Source organism: Delphinapterus leucas, chromosome 13, assembly GCF_059928025.1.
Source record: "Delphinapterus leucas isolate spDelLeu-1000000601 "Yukka" chromosome 13, BTC_Dleu_Yukka2, whole genome shotgun sequence".
NCBI classification, from domain to species: domain Eukaryota; kingdom Metazoa; phylum Chordata; class Mammalia; order Artiodactyla; family Monodontidae; genus Delphinapterus; species Delphinapterus leucas.
In genome coordinates, this window is record NC_143141.1 from 20,647,624 (window position 1) to 20,670,994 (window position 23,371).

Below are 23,371 nucleotides of genomic sequence, written 5' to 3' on the forward strand. Positions count from 1 at the left end.
GATTCAGAACCAACTTTCAAGGACTCAGTGAAGGGGTATGTTTGATAAGGAAAGAAGCTAGCTAGAGTTCTAAGTATGGGACTTAATTTTGCTGTTAAAGTGGATTTTGTTTTCATCTCCCGTTTCAGCTTAGATTTTCTATTCTTTCTGTCACCAAAAAGAGTTCCGTACAGAAATCCACTGTAGATAAGGTGATTAATATCTACCCAAGGTGTTGCTGCAAGAGATAACCAGCTCTTGCTCCAGAAGTTACCAGAAGCACCACTCCGGACACTCCCAATGACCGTGTCTCTTTCTTCATTATCCCAGGCTGGTGGCAACAAGGAACCTGCTGTCCAGGCCCTTCAAATAAGCCTGTGTGCCTCCACCACACAACCTCCAATCCTGCCTTCCAAGGCTGCTCGGTCCATTCTCTTGTTTCACGATCACATTTGCAATGCTCTCTTTAATTTCTTTAAAGATAATTTATAAACTGTGTCTAATAATTGCAGATCTTCAGCCCTTGTAGTTCTGGTCTACAACTGGTTGTTTGTGCCAACTGTCAATCATAGTGGCCTGTTTCATTTTGTTTTTAGTGATTCTAGAATGCTAATTTCTGTTCCTTGTAACTTTATCTGTGGAAATTCTTTGAGCCCTGTGTTTAAAGTGTATTCCTCTAGAGAGGATTGGTCTTTGCTTCTGCCAGGTACCTAGCAACCCACCACCTAGAATGACTTAAAATGAAATTTTGAGTAAACTTTAGGTCATCCTCAAATATAGATTCTGAGCCCAAAACTGAGTGATTTCGAGATCGTGGTTAGAAATTCTTGGTGGCAGAGGAGAGATTCTTTTCTCCTGCTTTTTAGAAGCCAAGACAGCATGTATTTCCATTGCTTCTCTCTGCGTGGAAGTTTTATTTTCTTAGCTCATGCCCTCGTAGTGACACCGTCTGAGAATCCAGGCTTTACACTGAGGTCCCTAATCTGCCTGTCCATCCAGCTGGGTCTCAGACTTTGCCTCCTGTTCTTTACATATTGTACCATTTAAAAACAAAGTCTAGGCCAGGAGGAATCTGCAGACCTATCTCTAGTCTATTGTTTTCTTGTCATTTCTTACCTCTGAGTAACTCCCTTACATTCTTGTGAGTTCATCCATGCACTGAAAAGAATTTAAAGAAATTCTACCAGGCACAAAGGTGGTATTGAGAAGAAAAGGGAGGGAGGGAAGAAGAAAGAGAGGGAAGGAGGGAAGAGAGAGAGAGAGAGAGAGAGAGAGGAGACTGATTGCTCAGAACTGCTCTTCCTCCATAAAGAAGTCACCAGTGAGCTCCTGGAGTTACGATTTCCATTGCTCAGACTTAATGCATTATAGAACTAGACTGGGAGCCCCATTTTGACGGTAAGACTACCTGTCTGTAAGGCTACCTGTCTGCTAAACTATCCACAGTGGGGAACAAAGGAGGGCTTCACGTAGGAAGTACTTTTCCTGGCCAAGGAGATAGTGTGTGAGACCGCACTGCGAATTGACCTTGATGATCCAAGTAAAACAAGTCTGGTTAGACTCATCTGTCCTGGGATCCTGTGAGTCATTTAACTGTATGTCATGAGCTGATGGTAAGTAATAGCAAACATGTGTATGGCATGCTGTACTTTTCAAAGGGCCTAAATCCCCACTGGAATAAATTCCCACACCTGGGGTCCTTTGAGACCAAAGAGACCTGCCATGTCCCCACAAGGAATGGATGTTACCTACACCTGTGCTCCATAGCTACTGTGGGACTGTGCCCAGATCACTCTAGTGTCAGCTAACCACCTGCCAGTCTGGATCTCCTCCTGAAGCCTCTCAAACATTCTCATGCTCTGTAGGATGCTTGGTTCTGGCACAAGATCTCTTACACTCTCACTTGCATTATTTCCTTCCAAGGAACATGTCCCACCAGCATGGCTGGATGTTCTCCCACCACCTGTGCCTGAGTGACTTCCGCCTGCATGCCCCCCACGACACACCCTTGGCTTTTTGAGATCCTACTACAGCAAAGGAATACAATATTAATATAAGAAGACGGAAGGAAAGGAAAAGATTAAAAATTTGGAAGATCCTGTACTAGTCTCAGGGTACCTCTAGGAGTCACACTGAAAACTGCCTGGAAACAGAGGCAAATAGGATTGCAAATGCCTTAATTCAAGGATGGAGGCCTCATGCACTACCCAGATGACTTCCCACCCCAACCATATTCCACTGGAAGAGTAGATTCAAAGGATAGTTTTAGACCTCAGAGAACAGGCTGGTAAACTAATTGTGCTCTTTCAATACCTGAGCCAGAACCTGCAACTCAAAAGGAATTTTAAAACTGTCTCTTCATGGATGCAAATGTTTTACATGAAAAGCATAATTGCACAGATGAATTTCAACTTCAAAATTAATAGAGATGTGAGCACTGAACATATTTGAAGGCAGAGAGTAGAAAGGGGGAAAAGAAAAGTTTCAAATAAGGAAAAGGCAAGGAAAACCTCACCATAGGTACCAAATTTGGGATATTAGAACTCTTGCCCTTGAATGAAGCAACCAATCCCATTAAGATACCCCTTAAAATGGAGGGCTGTTATGGGGTGGGGGGAGGGTATAGGCAACATTAGGTCATAAACAGCCCACAAGCATTTTTAAACATTACTTTCTACTCTATTTTAAGCCAAACCTTTTAGTAGAGAAACTCAGAATTGGCCAAAGTGGCTTTTGTGAGTTTCATCCCCTCTTTTACATGATTACAGAAGGGAGAGAAATGAGAAGGCCTAGATAATACTGAAAACAAATGTTATGTTTAATCAACAATTACCCTTATTCTTATGTGATAACAACTACTCCATCTTTCTCCTGCCTTCCCATTTGGAGAAATCCAACATTATAACAATTTCTATGACAAAGTTATCTTTCTGATGACACTCCCTTCAGAAGCTTTCAATGCCTTCTCTGGGATCTGGGTCAAATCTAACCATTGAACTTGTCCTCTAGATGTTCTGAGCCCCTCTTGGCAGTACTACACATAGCCAACTTACAGAAATTCTGATAAATGAAAATCAAATTTATGCAGAAAATTGATAAAGTACAGAAAAATATGCTTAAGACAATTTTAAATAGAACCTCAGAGGCATTTAAATTTTCTTTACCTACAAAACGTTCCTTGCACAAAATTTTCAGGGAGCCCCTTAAGCACAGAAACTGGGAAGCCGTATTCTCCCCACCTTCTCACTCTGTTCCTCAGTCTTGCTTGGGATCTCAAACACTCTTCTCTACTGCCAGCCCCAGAAGTCTTGCCTACTTATCTTTTCCAATACGCTATATAAAAATACTCTCAAAATGTATTGCTTCTAAATGAATTATTGCATATTTATATAATAAAATGTTATTCAGCTAGTCAACATAAGGTTTGATAATGTTTATTAATATGGTAACATATTCACAATATATCAAGTAAAGAAAACAGATTACAAGTCATCATTTACAATGAGTCCATTTTTTACAACTCCAGGCATAACATATGTGTGTCTCTGTGTGTGTATAAATATATCACTCATAGAAGTTTACAAACATTGGAAAGACATGTACAAAATTATCAAAGATGATTATCTTTAGGGAGTGAGATTGTGAATAAACTTTTTCTTCTATCTTTGTTTTTCACCCTTTACAATGAACATATATTTCTTTTGCACCATTAAAAAACAAACAAACAAACAAAAAAACAGTGTGAAGCCCACTCTTTTCAGAGCTCCCCAGGCCCTGGATATCACTCTACATGTTCCTCATGTACTGTTGCATGCTGGAGCCTTGGTGGGGTATGGGCCCCAAACCAGGCTGGAAATGACCCTTTGAGATCTCATTTCAGACCTTAACCCCTCACAAATAGGTTCCATCAGGAACACCCTTTACATTAAATTCCACCTTAAAGCAAAGGCTATGACAATGACCCTTCAGGCACTTGTAATATGTACATATGTTCCCACATCAAATTGTCCCCATGTGCTTTTAATGCATGCATTACATTAGTGGTTTACACACTGTCCCCAGGGATTCACTTAGATGCTTCAAGAGGCTTGAAAAAAAGTTAGATTCAAATATTTTGTAAAAATATATAATTTTAATTATTCATAAAAGTAAAATTAAAAAATAACCTGCCACACTTTAACACAGATGAGACCAGAAAATCATTCCTTTATGCCACCTGAGTCTCTGCCATCATTGTGCATACAATCTCTAACTGTGCAACTGTTTAAGAAAACTGTAGCTGTGCATTACTCTTTAAAGAACAATCTAGAGCAACACAGAGTGTTTTTGTCTATGAAACTGAACCAGGCAGTTCAGCACCAAAACGTACAAGGTCCAGGCCTATCTGCTCATCACATTTCCTCACCAAAGCCTAACAGTGAATTGTGTACAAGGTAGTAATGGTTTAACACATCTCCATATTGTTCAGCATTTCATTTTAGTACTTAGAATAAGCATTATATCTTCTTAGTCTTTTATATTTATAAGAATGTGAACCATACTTGGGTATTTTTGAAACAAAATTTTTCTACTGAACTTCCTTTTCAAATGTAAACTGTCTAGCAGAGTATACAGGCATTGCAAAGTGAGCTGTTTACCAAGTGTTACTACATCTGAGTAAATCAGAATTTTCTGTGCAACCAAAACGAAATGAAGATATCAAAACTGAAGATACCATATTAGGGTGGCTGATACAGCTGCAGCTGCCATTCACACTGCCCAATGTCCATTCCATGTTCATAAATAGTTAGAATTTGAGCACTTTACACTACAGCTACCTCTTGGCACAAGCCACCATCCTTTCATGAATTATTCCAGGGGCTCCTCCTCTGTCCTCCTGTTTTGTTTTGTTTTTACCTTTTGAACTCCTATGGCCTGTCCTCAATACCTAAATTATGGCATTTTCTGCCCAACACTCTCCAATGGCCTCCCATTTCATTAAAGTAAAAGTGTAATTCTGAATAATGGTGCACAAGGCCCTACATAGTCTGACACCTTGTCTCCTTGCAGACCCCATCACCTGCTACCTTCCACTCACTTGGAACAGTCCGTGAGCCTCCCCAAGAAGGTTCCTCAAGAGCTCAGGCACCTTCTCACGCAAGGTCAATGAGCACTAGACCTTGCCTCTCATTCCACCTCAAGTGCTCTCTGCTCCCTCATCTCTGAAATATCTTTAACCAAGTGTCATCTTCTCAGTGAACCTTTTCCAGGTCATCCTTACAACTACACTCCATGCTGCTGTCTCACAGGTTTTATATTTCCCTGTTTCACTTATCACCATCTGAGATAACTCTTACTCAAATTATTGATTGATTAATTGTCTCCCCAACCTAGAGTGTGAACTCCATGAGAGCAGAGAAGTTTGTCTATTTTTTTCCCTTCTATATCCCCAGAAGCCTAGAACAGTGTCAGGCACAAAGTAGGCAGGCACGCAATACATATCCATTAAATAAATACAATATTCTAACTTCAAATCCATCACAAAATGTTTATCAATAAAATACCATGTTTACTTGTTTCCTGTCATGAGGCCATTTTAAGATTTTTTTTTGATGAAAAAGTAGTTTTACTGCCAATGAAAGAAAGCTGTATAAAATTATAAGTTCCAGATACACGTTTATGTCTTCATTATAATTTGGATCTATTTATAGTACTCAGCATAATACTGCAAAAACCACTCTGATGGCACTAATCCAAAGGTCACACATCCTTTTGAAAAAGAGTCTCTCTCTACCCATTAGTCTTCACATATGTACAATAATGATGTTTGATTTAAAGGAGGATTATTTTTAAGAACCTTCTCTGGATTACATCATTAACTTGATAAAAAATAATTAAGGCCATCGAAGGCTTTCCCCAAACCATTCCAACCATCTTTTCTAATACTGTCACATTCTGGGATCATAAATTTTGTCACATGCATCTGTTCACTCAGCCCTTTTTCCTCAAACCACAGTCTCTTTTACATGCATGATTTTGTTAAATCTTCAAATCACACACACATTCATTAATTTGAATATACCCTTGTGGAAATATCCAACAAACGACTGACACCCTATTGAGCTCAGTGTATCCATGTGGCTAAAACATGGCTCATACCCCATGCAGACAACTTTCTCCTAATCATTTAGTTTACAGCTCTTTTCCCCAATGTCCATCTTCCTCCATTTCATACCACTTGGCATGGATGTGTATGATTTTAGAACAGCTTCACCTACAAGTGAGCATGAAAAGTTGAATCTTCATCAGGAACTGATCAGGTGATTTTTAGAATCCAGAAATGTCAGTTTTGTCTATGGCCATACCACTCTGAATGCACCCAATCTCATCAGAAGTGTCAGTTATGCCAATTTCAAAATCTTTTCTTCTCAATCTAATTATTTCTTTATCCTAATGATATTGCCTAGCATATTAATATGAAAATCTGCAGAGTGATAACTTGATAAAACCTTCATGTCCAGAGCTTAGAAAATTGAAAATGAAATATCTTATAACAGCCTAGTCACAACTGACTAATTTTTTGGTTGCTGTTAACTACAACAGACATTTTAGTAAGGCACAGATGCTATATCAAAATAAATATAAATTGATATTGTGGCAGTAGTAATGAGCGCACTAGACAGGGATTATGGAGCCGGTCTAGCTGCATCCAATTCTACCTTGAAATCACCAAAGAAGTGTGAAGTCCAAGTAAATTTTATACACTTTATAAAAAAGTCAGTAGGAGGTATTTTATTTCAGCCTTTGATCCTGGTGGTTCAAAATGAACAGAATTTTCACACTTTAAAATTTAAGCACTATACCCACCTACGTATTATCTGTAACTGTGTCAAAGTAGAAGCCTAATTTTCAATAAAAATACAAAACATTCCTGCATCACAAGGTTGTGAACAGAAAAACAAGCACCTGGAGTCAATAAAACACAAAAATCCATCAGCTCTGCTGATCTGTATGAGTTTATACTGAAATAAAAACTTCTACTTGACCGGATTCTAGACAACGAACTGAAAATTACATGTCACATCTCGATCAATTCTTCTTTAATCACATTCTGTGATTAAAAGAACACAGGAACATCCTTCTTTTTCTGATTTATTTATATTGAGATCTTAACCATCACTCTGATCTCTGCAGTTTCTACTTCCTTCTTTGGCAGTAATTCTTCATTGCTAGAAATACCAGCATGCCTTCATATAAAATCAAATTCCACATATAAATCATTAGCCTGTTGCCATTCTGTTAAAAACAAACAAACAGAATCCCAGATTTTATAAGCCCTCTTTTTTTGTTAAATCCATTATTCAAAAAGATTGACACAGGATGGAAGGCACTGGCGGTCGACATTTCTAGCCGTACCCTGCGTAGCACCCGTAGACCAAAATCACAGAAAGTGTTGGCCGTCCAGATCCTATAGAGGAGTCCTCATAAGCAGATGAATACCATGTGAGACAACCACACCTTATTCTTTGTGTGCTGAAAATGGGCAAATCTTGCAAAAGCAAAGAATCTGAAGGTGTATGGGAAGGGAACAGATTTGGGCTTTGAGGAGGGCATTCTACATCTTTCTGTTTTCTAGATCAAAGTTCTCTGGAGGGTGTGGCAGGAGGAGCTCTGTGCCTGGCACTGCTGACTCCTGGCTTGACCTGAGGACCTACGTGTCAGTTACGGATGGGAGTGGTAAGAAGAACCAGGCTGGAGGGAAGGACATGGGTTGGCTGCTTTGTCTCAGCTTTGCCTCAGGGTGTTCCAGCAGGACCCAGGGTGGGCTTCAAAGGCTGGGAGCCGATTTTCAGAGTCCCCATTCCCTACCTGACAACTACATAGGGCATTCCTTCAACATGTAATCTCAGGACCTCACTACATTTTCCCACTTTATGCTGAATTCTCTCAAACCCAGGAGTCCAGGACAGGAGGAACTCAGATCATTCATGGGTGCAAGCCCTGGGCATCAACAACATCACCTCTGCTGAATGAATAGAGCAAATCAATACAACCATAATTCAGTGCCTTTCAAAACAAAGAATATGGCTTCATCTCCTTCATCTAGTTTTCAGGTACACAAGAAGTATCACATTTTACACCTGTAGGAGAGAACAGCTGGTGTCTGTGCTGCCATATCACTAGATGTTACTAACAGCCATTTGAAAACTTGGAGACATTCCCTAATTTCTAAATGCACAGTGAATCAATAAAGTTTTCCCAAGTTCTACTGCAGTTAGAAGTTTCCACCTTAACCAACTCTGTCCAAACTTTTGAAAATCTATTATAATTCCTAATGCCTCTTCGGGATGAAGATTAGCCATCTACAGCCATCCTTAGCTTTGAAATTGTTCTGTGTAGAGGCCTTCAGTGTGACCTCAGTTATTTCCATCCACCGTCTACCTTTGCCGACTGAAATCTTACCTAAATAAAGGGCAGCCACTAAAACGACCCAGAAATCACTCAAGTAAAAAGCCAAAGTTTTCCTATGAAACCTCTTCCACCAATCTCTTCCCTGCTACCAATGCATTCCGACACGCAATCAAGACAGGACTCTCCCAAAGCGGCTCTTGGGTTTCACCTGACCGACTCTCTTAGGGGATCACCTGTCCTCTTTCCAAACTGTGCCTCCTTTCCTCGGAGCCACCAGATCGCGCACCGGAATCCCCCGAGGGCGGCGCGGGCCTGAGAGCCCGGGACTTACGTTGTTCATGTACTCGCTGAGCAGGTCCTGGAGCGCCTGGCGCACGGCGTTGCACTCGGCCACGATCCGCTCGCGCCGGTCGTCGCGGGTGCACGAGGAGTCGGCCATGAGAGCCGCGCCGCTGATGATGCTTTCCAGGCGCTCCTCTAGGGACGGCCGGAACCGGGCCTCGCTGAACGTCATGGGGTCCAGGATGATCTTGTTCTGAAAGGAGGACAGTGCAAAAACAATCAGCAGAGAAGAGGCGGCTGCCTTGGCACCCTGTTTTCTAAACCAGAAATTTCTGAGGCCAGGACAAGACTCTGCATGGAGAAGAAACTGGCTACTTGGATAAATTCTCAAGTGGCCTTGACAAAGTCTCAACTTTCTGTAAGATACTTTGTCCTGAATCTAATCTTCAGGGAGAAAACACCATGCTTTGTTTCAAAACTGTGTTCTTGGCAAAGGCTATCTCAATGGAAGGGTTTTCGAACGAGATCGTGGCACTGGCTTGACATTTTTTTAAATTTGTAGCCTTTGAGGAAAGCACATTTCAGTGTAGCGCTTTGTGGGGCTATGGAAAGATTTTACAGCCCCAGACTAGACCATAATACGTAACCAACAATAGGACTGGTACACACATAGCATGCATCCCCTTCAAGAGAAGCAGAGAGTCCCATGGCAGGATGCCTTCTGAAACTTGAGTAAATAGCATCCAAAAGGTATATACAGTACAGGTTACTTCCCACTAGGAGCTAATATATTTTGTATAAAAACTAGCATTCTAGAAAAGGACTCATAATGTGTGTGCATGTATGTGTGTGTGATCTGTCACAATTAACTGACAGTATCCTGATAAAGGTGCTAACATGTTCCAAAGGAGCTTAGATAAGGAGAAAACAGAGACGTTTCCTAAAGGGAAGGTGTCACAGAGCATTTATGCTTAGTTTTGCCCCTGCTAAGCCTGAGGATCCTGGAAACATGTAGGTAGTGATGTCCAGAGGTGTACAGAAATATGCATCCAGAATTCAACAGATATATCAGCCTGTATGAGGATCTGAGAATCATCAGGGCTATGTGGACACAACGTAGTGAATGGTATACTAGCAAAGTGAACAGAACAAGAACAAGCCTAAGAAGGCCCAGTTAATCCCAATTTCCAAAGGTTTACAGAAAGGTAAGAATCAAAAGGAAGATCGAAAACATAGAGCAGAACCTGGAGAATAGTATTTCCAGCAAGTCAAGGGAGCGGAGAGACTGATGAAGTGTATGGTAACTGACTGCAGGAAATAGAGAGGCAACGCCAACTTTGCCCAATTGCTGGTTTCCATTAGGGACCCCTTTTCTGCTCCAAACAAGGAAGATCATTCCAACAACGTTAATCACAGTGGAATGACCTGCTGCACTAATGGTTCGCTCATCTTCACTGGAGGTGCACACTCAGAGGTCCAAGAACCAGCATGGTAGTGATGGAGTAAATGGTCTTCTGACCCTTGGATCCTTTGATGGTATTGCCATTCCATTGCTCTTTCCTTTGATGTTCATCATATATATATGTGTGTGTGTATGTGTGTGTGTGTGTGTGCACACACACACATATATATTTAGAAAGCATAATTTACCATATCTACAAATATAATAAGGAAACCAAATGATAGTAGGTAGTCACGCCATTGCCCACCTGCCATCTGCTGAGTACCTACTATGTGCCTACTAGAGTGCTTAGTGCTAAAAAGAGGGTGAAGAGCGTAAAAGACACTTGTGTGATTTTTTTTTCCCAATAGGATATAAAATAGCTGCTTAATTATTACAAAATAGGTCGGAGCATGCTCTCTGGGAATAGCTTGCCATAACTCTCCAAAATATCCTAAGGTATTTGCTGAAAGCTGTGCTCAAAGTATCAGTGGCTTTATTCCTGTCTTACCCCTAGGTGCTTTGTGACTGCCTGGAGGGGTGGGATAGGGAGGGTGGGAGGGAGGGAGATGCAAGAGGGAAGAGATATGGGAACATATGTATATGTATAACTGATTCACTTTGTTATTAAAAAAAAGAAAAAAAGGATCAGTGGCTCTGATTCTCTGCTTGTTGTTAAAATGCAAATCTCCACAGCAGGGAGATCTCTTCAGCACAAAATGATGATGTCCTAAGGAATGCGTGACTTCGAAAGAAAAAAGCACCCACTAAACACAGACCACGTCTGAGGTCCACTGGAATGGTGGATTTCCTAGGAAATTACTCATTGGTCAAAGCTCTCTCTTCAGTTTAGAGGGCAAATGCGTGAGGTCCTTCCTATGAGCTATTCTGTGGCAGGTTTTGGCATAAAGACTACCTTCACATTTGCACTTTCTTAGATCTTACGAAAAGGATAATTTTTACTTAACTCGGAATAGCATTACTCAAATCCTGTCCCTTGTGCCTAAGTAACCTTCCAAACAGTATCAAAAAATCACATGGAGTCCTCAGTACAGTGGATGGCTTTGCAGGGTATATCTTACAAGTGAGATTCCCAAAGGAAAGCTGATAGGGGGCCACAGGTGCCCTGCCCCACCTGCCATCTGTACTAGAGTTCTGTCTGCAAGGACTCTTCCCAGTGGGATCCGTTTGAATTATCTCTCTCTTTCTTGCTCTCTTTCTATCTACTGCTTTTCAGATGATGCATTTATAATATATATATATATATATATATTTTACCATGTAACATGCATTAAATACTGATACTCTAATTAAAGAAATACCTGGTCAAAGTATAATTAGACTACTTTCCTTTATAAGGATTGCTGATTTTCAAAGCACTCTTTTATAGGAACCCATATTAACAAAAAACAATGAAAGGTGTTTGTTCTGCTTTGAGGTTTCAGGAGACTCTTCAAGGTTATATATCGGCTCTCAGATGGATTTTTATTATACTTTTGGACTAAAAAATATAAAGAAATGCCAATTTGATGGAAATATACTGAGTTAACTTTGAACTCAATAAGGGCAATTGTAAAACAGTTTCCCTGTAGAACAAGGAAAATGTACTATTGTCATTATAACATTATTTCTTAAATTATTTTCCACGGAACACTGAGCTTAGAGATGTAATGTTCTGATGAAAAAATAAGTTTCCTTAGTCAGATATGTTTTGGAAATGCTGCATGGCCCAGGGTACGTTAGCACATGAAATGCTTTGGGGAGTTCTGCATTAAACAAGTCCGTCTCCTGCAGCATTCCTCAAACCTATTTGAGCATAGAGGGGTCCCCTTTAAAATGCATGCATTATCTATGAGAACCTAAGGAACACGCTTTGGGAAACATGCCAAGAGAGAATTGACAGTGTCAGCCGAATGAGCTCCCCACCTGCCACAGCCCGGGGCTGTCATGAAAGTAAACACACCGCAACATAGAGCTTCAAAACCTCTGCATAAAAGTTACACTGTTCATCACATTTCTAATAGAATTATTCATTATGTATAGATCACAGGGGAAAAGCTTTTTAAAAAATCTCCCTGGAAAAGAAACAATAAATTTACAATATTCCAATCTATATCCGTGGTGGAGATGGGGAATACTGCAATGATGGATGTGAACGGCTAGCAGGAAGAAGCCACTTAGGGGAGAGAAAACGCGTAAAGGGCATTGCGCACGTGCACGTGCATCTGTGTGCATGTGTGTATATGTGTGTGTGTATGTGTGGGGGTGTGGATTGCCTGTGTGTGCTTATCTATGAGTGGATGGGTTCGGGTTGTGTGTAATGGGTGGAGGGGGGCAAATTGGCGGGAGGGGACATGGGTTGTTTGTGTGTGTGTATGTGTGTGTGTTTTCAGAGGACTGGAGAGCTCTCAAACAGGCTTTAGAAAAACAGAACAAGATAAGAAAAAAAAAAAAGAACCAAATGAAGCCAGGGGCTTAAGGACTAGAGGAAAAGACTATCTACCGTTGCTAAAGTGATAGGAAAAAACAAACTCCTGGAGGTGAATCCTGGGCAAAAATACAGAGAGTGAAAGCCAAAGTGGAGTGAAGGAGGAGTATTGCTTCTGCATATTTGGGAGCGACTTAAAAAAAGAAACAACCGGGCAGGCTCTCTTTGCTAGCACACTCCGGGGTAGGCTCAGCCTGTCCGCGACTCTCTGAGGCTGCCCTCTACTGGCCAGAAAGGGAGCAGCAGCGACAGCAGCATCCAGCTCGCTCCCTGGTCACGGAGGGAACATTTCATGGGTAACATGCAAGCACCAAACAGAGAAGGGGCAAGGTCAAGGTTTCCTATCTCTCCCTTTATGCCAAAGGTGTGCTCCTGCAAGAGGATTTTATGCTGTTTCCAATCGTACAGACTTATTTTAGTCCACTGAGATCTTACATTTTAAATATCTAAGTCTCTCGTTTGCATCCTTAAAGCTCATTTAATCTTTTTATCCTTTTGATATTTTAGTTCATCTCCTATTGTCATTTTAGTTCATTTTAAAATTGTGAGGCTACGTTTCTTACTTTATCTTTTTCTTCTTTTTTTTTAAGTAAGCCTTACTTTAATTTCTTTTTATCCTGTCTATTCTCAGTCCCTTTATTTCACTAGCATAATATTCTGTACTTTGTGATTCTTCCTTATTTTTTTATTAACATCTTTACTTTAAAAATTAATGTTTTCATTCTTACGTTTATGGAGTGGCAACTGGAAAGCATGGCTATAAAGAGAGCAGTCCCAATAATTCACCCCCAAGCAAAGGAGGCTAGGATACTCTTCTGCCATCAAGTTGGAGCTATAACAGTCTCTCTTGTCCTACATAATTGATGTCCCATTTTTTCCAATGTCGAACTCTATAAATATTGTAACTTGAAATAATTCAGGGAACGATATAGTTCAAAACTACTTCCCAAAATAATAGATTTACCTGTACTCACCCCACATCCAATTGTTACAAGAGCACTGCTTTTAAATCACACCTATCATGCATTCTCTCTACAGGGAGTAATGTGTTCTAAAATTTCCGTGCTATCCTGGGACACTGAGTTATACTTGTTGCAGGCTCCGATGCCACAGCAGGCAGCAGAGAGACCTCTGTCAAAGCAAGCAGTTGAATGCATTACAAATGGTTTGATAGGTCCACAATTCTGTGCCTGTGATATTACTACCTCCATCTTATTCAAGAGGAAAATTACTCCAGAGATGTTTCCCCATGTTCGTACAGCTGGGAAATGAGGACACCTGGATTTGAACACAGGGCTTTTCACTTTAAGCCCAGCGTTCCTTCCACTGTTTCAGATTGCCCATATTCGGTTGAAATGAGTCTAACAAATCATAATTATAAAATTTTATTTCTTATTTTAAAAAACCATGAAATTCTCCTAAACCAAGTATAATGGTATAAGTATAATCTGTCATACTGTCTTCTTTTATGTCATCTGGGTCAACGTGCCCTTCCCTTGGATAGTTGAAAGTATAGCCATTCATTCAACAAATGGGTGCCAGTTACTGTAGGTGTCTGAGGGCACAGACTGAAGAATCCTTTATTTCAGGAGGTTCACTGTCTAGTAAAAGTAAAAACAGAATATGTACAACCAAGTGTAATTTGGAAAATATACTGACAATGTTAAGGAAGAACTGAGTGATGGGAATTTGCACAGTTGGGAGGTGGGAGGTAGTCACAGAGATCTTCCTGGAGGAGATTACTCCTCAGCTGAGACTTAAAGAGTGAAAAGCAGTTGACCAAGCAAAGTCAGGGGCCGGAAGAGGCAATGCAGACAGTAGGAAGTGGTAACAAATGCACAGAGGTGAAAAATATCACAGTATATGAAGAGTATCAAAAGAGGTTTATTGAAGCTGAAGTGTTAAGTGTGAAGTTACAGGTATGGTGCCATGAAGGGGTCCCAAGCAACTTTCCTTTAAGAGAAACTTCTGGATGAACATAGGCAACTGACCGTCTCCACCTGCTACAACTGTAGATCCACCAGTTTCACAAGGAGCCATACAAGACCCCAGCAGCCCCTGTCAATCACGGAGCCATTCCTGCCCAGTGGGGACTTCTCCAGCAGGCAACATCTGCCCCTGCTCTTGCCTCTGCAATGGCCATGCTGAGACCTGCTTGGAACTGTGTGCTCAGGCTCTTCCGACACTGTCCTCTCTCTCCTGCTCTCCTTTCACGGATGTTTGACCTGCACTGCAGTCAAAAAGCTCTCTTGGCCTATTTCTACTGGTTCTTTCCCACTATATCCTTCAAAGGCAATTCCTGTTTACACATCTAATCCCATCTATCTTGGGATTTGCTTCTCCAAGGACTTGAACAGACAAAAACAGGAATAGGAGACAAAGTTGGTGAAGAGAGCAACAGCCGTGTTCTGAAGAGCCTTCTATGCCATAAGACGCTTTCTCTCTGTAAATACCCCTTCAGACAATGAAGAGTCATCAAGAATTTAAAACATAGGAGTGATGTAATCCTGTGTGGCTGCAGAAAGTTTTCCCCAGAAGTAGGGAAGTCAGCTTTGGCAGGGGTAGAAGGAGAAGGCGAGAGAGCAATTATCAAGGCTTCAGAGCCCAGAAGAAAGATAGGCTGAGTACAAGATTATGTTTGTATAAAAAAGATTAAGGGCATGTGTTGGGACACATTCAGAATGTGAATCTGCAAAATATGGAGATATACTGGCTATGAGGATGTAGAAGAAGGAGTCAAAGATAAAACCTAAATTTCTGGCATGGGTAACATCAAAATGCACACATCAACCAGTTATATCCTAGGTATCAGCCTCCTTTTATGCAAATAAAGTTTTATTAGAACACAGTCAGGCCCATTCATTTACACACTGTCTATGGCTATTTTCACGCTGCAATGGCAGGGTTTAAAATTTAGGACAGAAACTGTATGGGTCACAAAGCTTGGGATATTTCCTATTGGTTTTTTAAGAAAACATTCACTGACCTTGAACAACTGTGACAGGTAACAGATAAAGAAGAGCAGGTTTAGAGTGCCTATGATTCATTTACATGGAAAAGTCTTGTGGAAAGTTGATTATAAGTGTATGAAAATGGACCAGCTATAAAGATTGAGGATCATTAGAATAAAGGCAGGAGTGGAAGCTATGAGAATGGATGTGCTATCCCAAGGAAAAGAAATAGAACGAGGGCAGTGAGCCCAAGCCACACTGAGAAGCCCTCAATGCATAACAGAGAAAGAGCCCACAAATGACATGGTAAAGAATGGTCAGAGAGATCTGACCAGACCCAGGAGATTTTATGGCCATAGTTTATAAGGGAGAACAGTAGGAAATTCTCTAAAGAGGCCAAATAAGATCAAGACCAAAAATGTCCTTTGAAATTGGAAGCTAGGAAGTTATCAGTGATAAACTGTGTGCCTATATGTGTATATCTGTGTGTATGTACTTATTTATTTATAAATATTTTAATCCAAAAGGCACATCAGCCTCAATGGAAAGTAGCAGAAGCAATCTGACTACTGTTGAGATGAAAAAGAAATATTTTCAAATTCATAAAAAATTATTTACCATTTTCAGGAAGGTTCTAGAACACAACTAGCAAAGAGAAAGAACTAAATGGTATTAAATTAGGAAGGAGAAGATAAAACTATGTATGTCTGATTGCAGATGTTATAACTGCTAACAGAAAAAAATGAGAATCAACCACAAATTTATTGCCAATTTTTTAAAAATTCACGAAAGCACTTGTATTTATATGCAAAATCAATTACCTTCATATATACAAGAACTAACCAATTTGAAAGAGCAAAATTACAGTAACAAGAATTGCAAAACAAAACACACAGGAAAACACACTTTAGATGTCAACTAGATGCGACAAGAAATGTGCTAAAGAAAGATGAATCGTACAGGCACACACTCTGAGCACAGGGCAGAGCTGGAACTGGGATGCACACCCTCTCGCTCCAGAGTCTCTGATTTGGCTACTACACTGCGTTTCCCACTGGTATCTTTCTGCATGCGTGATGCTGGTCAACACGAAGAAGTCAATGGAACAGCTATTTCTCCATCTCAGACACAAAGTAGTAGTAGTACTGTACATGATTCTTTCTACTTTAAGAGGGTATGGAAAAGAGTGAAAAATGAGCAGGAATAGGGACTTCCCTGGTGGCACAGTGGTTGAGAATCCGCCTGCCAATGCAGGGGACACGGGTTCAATCCCTGGTCCAGGAAGATCCCACATGCTGCGGGCCACAACTACTGAAGCCTGCGCACCTAGAGCCTGTGCCCCAAAACAAGAGAAGCCACCACAATGAGAAGCCCACGCACCGCAACAATGACTAGGCCCCGCTCGCCACAACTAGAGGAAGCCGGCGCACAGCAACAAAGACCCAACGCAGCCAAAAATAAATTTATTTTTAAAAAATGAGCAGGGATAAAAGCTCTTAAAATGCTGCTTTATCCTACTTTTCATTTGTTTTCTGTCTCAAGCTGGTCAGCAGACATTATAATATACTTTTTCTACCAAGAAGGAAAACACAAATATCTGTTAATCTTTCTTGAGCTACGAATTAACCATCTTAAAGCTGAACTTTGTACCTAACTAGACTAAAAGCAGTAACTTAGCATGACTGGCATACCTAGTTAGATCAGGAGCATAAAAGTAATATATTACCATATTTAATTACAGTTATGCCAGTAGAAAGGCTCTAGCACACTCATAATGCCTAATGGAGTGGTTTCATACCCACAGATTTAAGTTCCCAAGATTTTCAGTGCACAGCTGAGGAAGGTGGAGTGTTTTTCTTTAGTAGCCAAGAAACTGCTTGCTAAAGGCTGGGAGAAAGTCTTATTTATTATCTTTAGATCTTCTGGCTTTCAGTGTTAATTAAACCCTTTAGAGAATGACTTAGTCATCTCAAATGTACACAGAATTTTCAAAATGCCAGAAAAGATAACAAAGAAAACCGATTTAATCAATGGTTTTCCCAAATCTAATCTTATAAACATGGAAAAAGCAAACGCTAGTGGTATGAGCAAGTCCTGTGGTTTTCTGTGCTCTTTGTGACAACCCTGTAAGATAAATGTTCCCTGGGTTTTTACTACCTTCATAGTTCAAGGTGGCAACTAAGGAAAATAATGAATTGTGCTGTTGTACCTCATAAACACCAGACCCTCACCACCTGCTGTCCAACATAGCTATTTCGAATCAAACAAGCACAAGAAAGAATAAATGTCAACATTCCCTTCTGCAACCATTCACTTTCATTTTTTAAAGATGGCAAAAAAGAATTCTCAAAGAGGCAGGTAACATTAGTTAAAGTAATTCTTCTAAAGGAATGTGTCATTGTGATCTGGAGTAATTAAAGCAATGCAAGTCAGAAAGCCAAAAGGATGTGCATGTTTAAGTGAGGGAATATTTCTCTTTAATTATTCTGAGATTTTCCTAGAATAGGCAACAATGTACATGTCTTTACTTCCTTTCTTTTGCACCTTTATCATCACCCCATCCTCCTATTTACCTCTGCGTATTTAAATTGTGTACTTTGTCTTGTCTTGGGGTATAACTGGATAAGTTTTATGTTTCACTGATAAAATAGCCCCTCCTTCCTTCCTCTATTTCCCAGGTACAGGGTTCAGAAGTCCATCTGTTTCTTGCTGCATGAAGAAGTCCAAAGACATGTGGTCTGGAGAGAACAGTGTCCCAGTTTGGGTGAAATTTGAAAATGACTGAGCCTGCCCAGAGAACGGTAAGCTTTGGTCCAGCTCAGAGCGTCCTGCTGCCTTGGCATTGTCCAAACGGTCTAGGTCACAGAGGTTACAGAGAGTTCCAGCAGGCCCAAGATTTGTAAAGGCATTTAATTGTATTCATTGTATTATTTTGCTGCACTGATAAAATTCAAAACAAAGCAGACAAATGAACAAGTCCAGGCAGTACCTATTGATTAACTATTCACCAGTGTCATTTTTTAAATGTCTGTTATCCAGTTTAAAATATTTGACTAGTAACGCCTGGGGCAGTCTCTCCCAGTCTCCCATTAAAATGCCTATAGATAGAGAGGGGAAAAAGGAATTTTATAACCCTGAAAATTGAGAATGAAAGACATCTACTGACAATGAAGCATGATCATAATTCTGGCTCTGAATGCTTTAAACACTTCTTTTAAAGATTGAAGTCTGAGATAAAAGCATAAATCAAGGTCATTTTAATAAATTAACTGAGGTGTCTAAATCAAAAGCGTGTTATTTGTTTGGTTTTAAACATTTATTCTCCCTGTAGTGTATCAAAAATTAACACAGATACTTATTCTCCCTGTAGTGTATCAAAAATTAACACAGATACATTTTCATCTTTTTCATTCTTTGTCAAGCTCTTCCCAGTGAGAATCTATCTGTACCTAAAAAGTTTTTCACGGGCTAATTGGGGTAACATTTGAAATGGAAAATACTAAAGGTATTGGGTTTTAATCATCTATTTTTTCTTAAGCTACAGAGAAACTCTAACCTGAATTTTTGGATTTGCCTTAATTTTTAAAATTGCATTCTAAAATCGATTACTTACTCTTTCTTCTCAGGCTTATACTTAAAGATAAACTAATTATACCATTTATAATATACTTAAGATATTATTTGTAATTAAACAGTTCAGTTTAATTGGAAATAAATGACAAAGATAATGACTTGATAATTACACAGCACTTTTTATTCTTAGATATTTGATTTTTTTTTAAAGAGAAATCTATCTAAGCCCACATTAATTTCATTTGAGAAGAGAATCTGATATTTAGCAAGACAGAGTTATTTATTTGCCAAAGTAATGGATAAAAATACTGTGTGAGGAAGTCCAGCTGTGGACTCTTCCTACTGGATGCTTTGATCTAGTGGAAGCTGGTTTCATTTTGCCTAATTCGATCATCTGTGTGTGTTGCTGAGTTGTTGTGGGCATTTCATGAGCACAGCCTCAAGCTCTGACAAGAACAGTAGTTAACAACGAATCACAGTAAAGCAGAGCAAAGGTAATTATCCTCAGCTTTACACTGTGGATTGATCAGAAAGCAAGTGTCCAAACTGCATTTAATCAAACTGAGCCTTTAGAGGGTTGAAGAAAGAAAACTGATTTTACTCTTTGGCTGAAAACACAGCCATATAATCACTTCACTCTCATTAATTCTCTACATTGTTGACCCTCTTTTTTACCCAGTCTCCCTCCTCTTTGACCTCTGTGTGGTACTTAATACAATTTACCATCCACTCCTTAAATTAAGCCTCACCTGCGCTTAAAGAAACCCTGCTTTACTGTGGGTCTCCTTAAACCTCTCTGACGGCTCCTTCTTTCATTCCTTCCCTAGTTCTTCTTCCATGATTTACACGAGGAGCTGGCATATCTCAAGGTCCAGCCCCTTGTCCTCAGAAGTCGTCTTAATACTCTCTTTCTTGGAAAGCTCTCCCACCCCATGCCTTAGCCATCACCTAGTCATGAACAAGAACTCAAATTCCATGTCCAGTCTCGACTCTCTTGAGGCCCAGGCCCCTCTCTCTAGCTATACACCCACCATTGCCAGCTGGACGTCCAATCATCACCCCAAGTATAACATGTGAACTCTTCATCTTCTTCCAAAGACTAAACCCTCATTTCTATGGAGGAAAAACAAGCAGGAGGGAAACGGGAATCGATAAATCTCACTTCATCCTCCTAGTGCACTGAGAAATTAGAACCCATGAGGAATCCTCGCTTGACAAAGGAATGAAGTGTTGCTCACACAGGGTAGGTGGCTTGCTAAAGACTACACAGTAAAAAGCTTGAGGAGTCTTTCTGGCTCCCAAGCCCCTGGGCTTGCAGCCTCATTCTCTCAGGCACTTTTGTTGAAAGATCAAGCATCTTTGTAATAAATAACCAGGTATAACATGGTACAGAGGTGGACAGCTTGGATTAGAATCCTGGCTCCAACTCCGTCAGGCTGTGACTTCTAGGCTGAGCAGATTGCTTAAATGATGAGGGTCTTAATTTCCTTATTTGTAAAATAGGAATAACAGCAGTATGTATATTATAGAGTTGCTGAGAAAACTAAATAATATATGTAAAGAGCTTAAAATACTATAGGGCACATAGAAGTAATAAATTTTAACAATGAAGTCATTTAAAATAACTCTTTTTAATGTAATACTTTATATTTCCACTGTTATTCCATCCTCCACCTTTTATTCAGGCCATTATCATCTCCCATTTGCTCAGTAATCAAAACTCTAAATTGACCTTCTTTTTTGTACAACTTATTTTTCCTAAGAGATCATTCTTAAAATTCTGTTTAATCATTCCACCCCACTAGCCCAAAACCTTCAATGGCTAGTAAACTACCTATGATCACCAACTACCTGACAACGTATAGATGCTGCTAATCTTACCTGGTGGTTCTCCAATTCCATTTTCATCATTCCTTTTGTAAGTTATGTCAAAGTCCCCAATAGAACTAAGCAATCGGTTGCATTTTTCATCTAACCCTCAGAACTGGGATGTCATTTTCAGCAAGTACAACCTAAAGAAATATAAGTTCATATCCATTCACTTCAAGTTTCAGATCCCTGGCCTTCAAGATTCTCCCCAATCTGACACCAGTATCTGCCTCTCAAATGTCATCTCCCAGGACTCTCCTCAGGAACCCTTGGCTCAAGCCAAAGTGGTCCCTGACTGCCTCACCCCACCCCGTATGCTTCGTGGGTACTGTGGTATTAATTCTTCTCTATTGAATATTTCAATACCTTCCACCCTGTTGCTTCTCTGAAGCCCATGTGGACCCTACGCAGGGCAGACAGTCTTCATCTCTCTGTGTACAAGGCTCTCTCCCTTAAGCCCCATTACAGAACTCCTTGTCATTTATCATCCAGCTTACACATTTAGCTCTTGTCTGATATTACCATGCATCGTTAGTGGTGTCTGTGTGTGTGTGTGTGTGTCTGTGTGTGTGTGTGAGAGAGAGAGAGAGAGAGAGAGGGAGAGATCTAGACAGAGAGACAGAGGCAGAGAGACAGAGAGACAGAGGATTGGGAAGAGATCACCATTTGGGATGCTCTTCTTACATCTTGACATCTTCTACTACGGCACTCAGCTGAGTGCTTTGCACATGAGTAGTTGACAAATATTTGCTGAATAACAGACTGAGGTTTCCTGAACAAATATGTCCTTTCTCCAACTTTTATCAGAAGGCTTCTGGAACACAATAGGGCACCCGAGTGAATCTAGTATTTGGAGGTGAATGAATACATGTGGGGGGCCCTTCAGTTAGGTATGCATATTTTGGTCTACCTCATTATTTGGTGTGGCTCAGTGAGCTTGAGATTCAGAATTATTGGGGCACGGGCACATCACCTATCATGATGACCAATGTTAGTTCTGCTTTCAGTGTGAGGCAGACTAGCTGAGGCTGCCACATCTTTTGCTTGGCAAACTGTTACTGTAAAATCCTTGATCCTGATCCATCAAAAAAGGAACTATTTTAAGTTTCCATACAGTGTAAACTAAACCAACAGGTATTCACAATGCGTGCATGTACGTATAGAGTACATATATCTGTAAACAGGAGAGTGTTACTGAAAGCAGCTGTGTCCTAGAAATAAACATTCCACAAACATTTGAAAGTCTCATATGAATATCTGATTAAACCAGGGTCAGTAAACAATGGCTCATGAGCCAAATTAGGCCTGCTATCCATTTTTGTATGGTTTACAAGCTAAGAATGATGTTTTTAAATAGTTGAAAAAAGCCATGGGCCTACCAACATGCTACATTTCTGTCTAAAATCCTCTCCTTAATTATATCCTTAAATAGTAAAAAAGATAAGCAACCAGAGAAAAACAATCAAGACATGACATGAACCCAATAATCAAGCAACTGAATAATTAGTTACTGGATTATCAATGCTTTAAATTTTTCTAAGCTTAATAATAGGAGGGACAAACTTCTTATCCTCCAAATTCGTTACACTCTATGTCTGTGGTTTGGAATGTTAAATTATCCATTTAAAACAGAAAGTCAATTTATATTTCTCAGAAGCAATTATGACTTAATTGCCGTTATCAACCTAATAAATTACTAGGTGATTTCCACAAACTGGTTATACACTCAAATTTCATGTCTGATGAAAGAATAATTTTATCAATATTCTGCAAATATGAAAAGGAAATTGGTTCATTGGCCACAAGGGAAATGCATACACCTTGAGTGTAAACTCATCTATCTTTTTCTGTCTATTTTTAAGCAGGCAAATTAAGATGGGAAAGAAAGAGTCTGTGTCTCACAGGAATAATGTGCAATACGTTAATTGCTTTTCAAGAAACAGCATGGCTTGAAAAAGATTCTTTGTGCTAAATGAGGATGTCATGTTCTCCTCTGAACTCTGTATTTTGATGTACATCTGTTGATGATAATTTAAATCATATAGAGTCTTTGTATGACATTGGAACACAGACACCTGAAAAGGGTTAACCCAACCAAGAAGATAATGGATGCCCATTAGAACAGAATAGAATGTTTATGAAGGCATGCCACATCTCCTGTGGGGAAGTTGATATGGCATCAGTCCGGAAGGCTGGGAAGACATTATGGGTGGATATTAGAGAGCCACTAAGATCAAAACAGTGAGCATATTCACTTTTGTATCCATTGAACAAACATTTATTTTTTGCTCACTGTATGGATGAAAGTATTAATGAGAGAGACCTGGTCTCTGTCCTTCTAGTGCTCACATTTGTAGACACAGAACTGGAAACAGAATAATACACTTACTATTAATA

General features: G+C 40.0%; 1 protein-coding gene across 1 annotated transcript in view; it reads right to left on the reverse strand.

Moving 5' to 3' along the window:
* The window catches only part of CTNNA2 (catenin alpha 2), a 1,031,201-nt gene that overhangs the window by 752,724 nt on the left and 255,106 nt on the right, over window positions 1-23,371 (reverse strand). Inside the window, exon 6 of the mRNA XM_089922913.1 lies at window positions 8,702-8,905. Within this exon, the coding sequence (XP_089779039.1) occupies window positions 8,702-8,905 (204 nt within the window). The remainder of the gene's footprint in view (window positions 1-8,701; window positions 8,906-23,371) is intronic.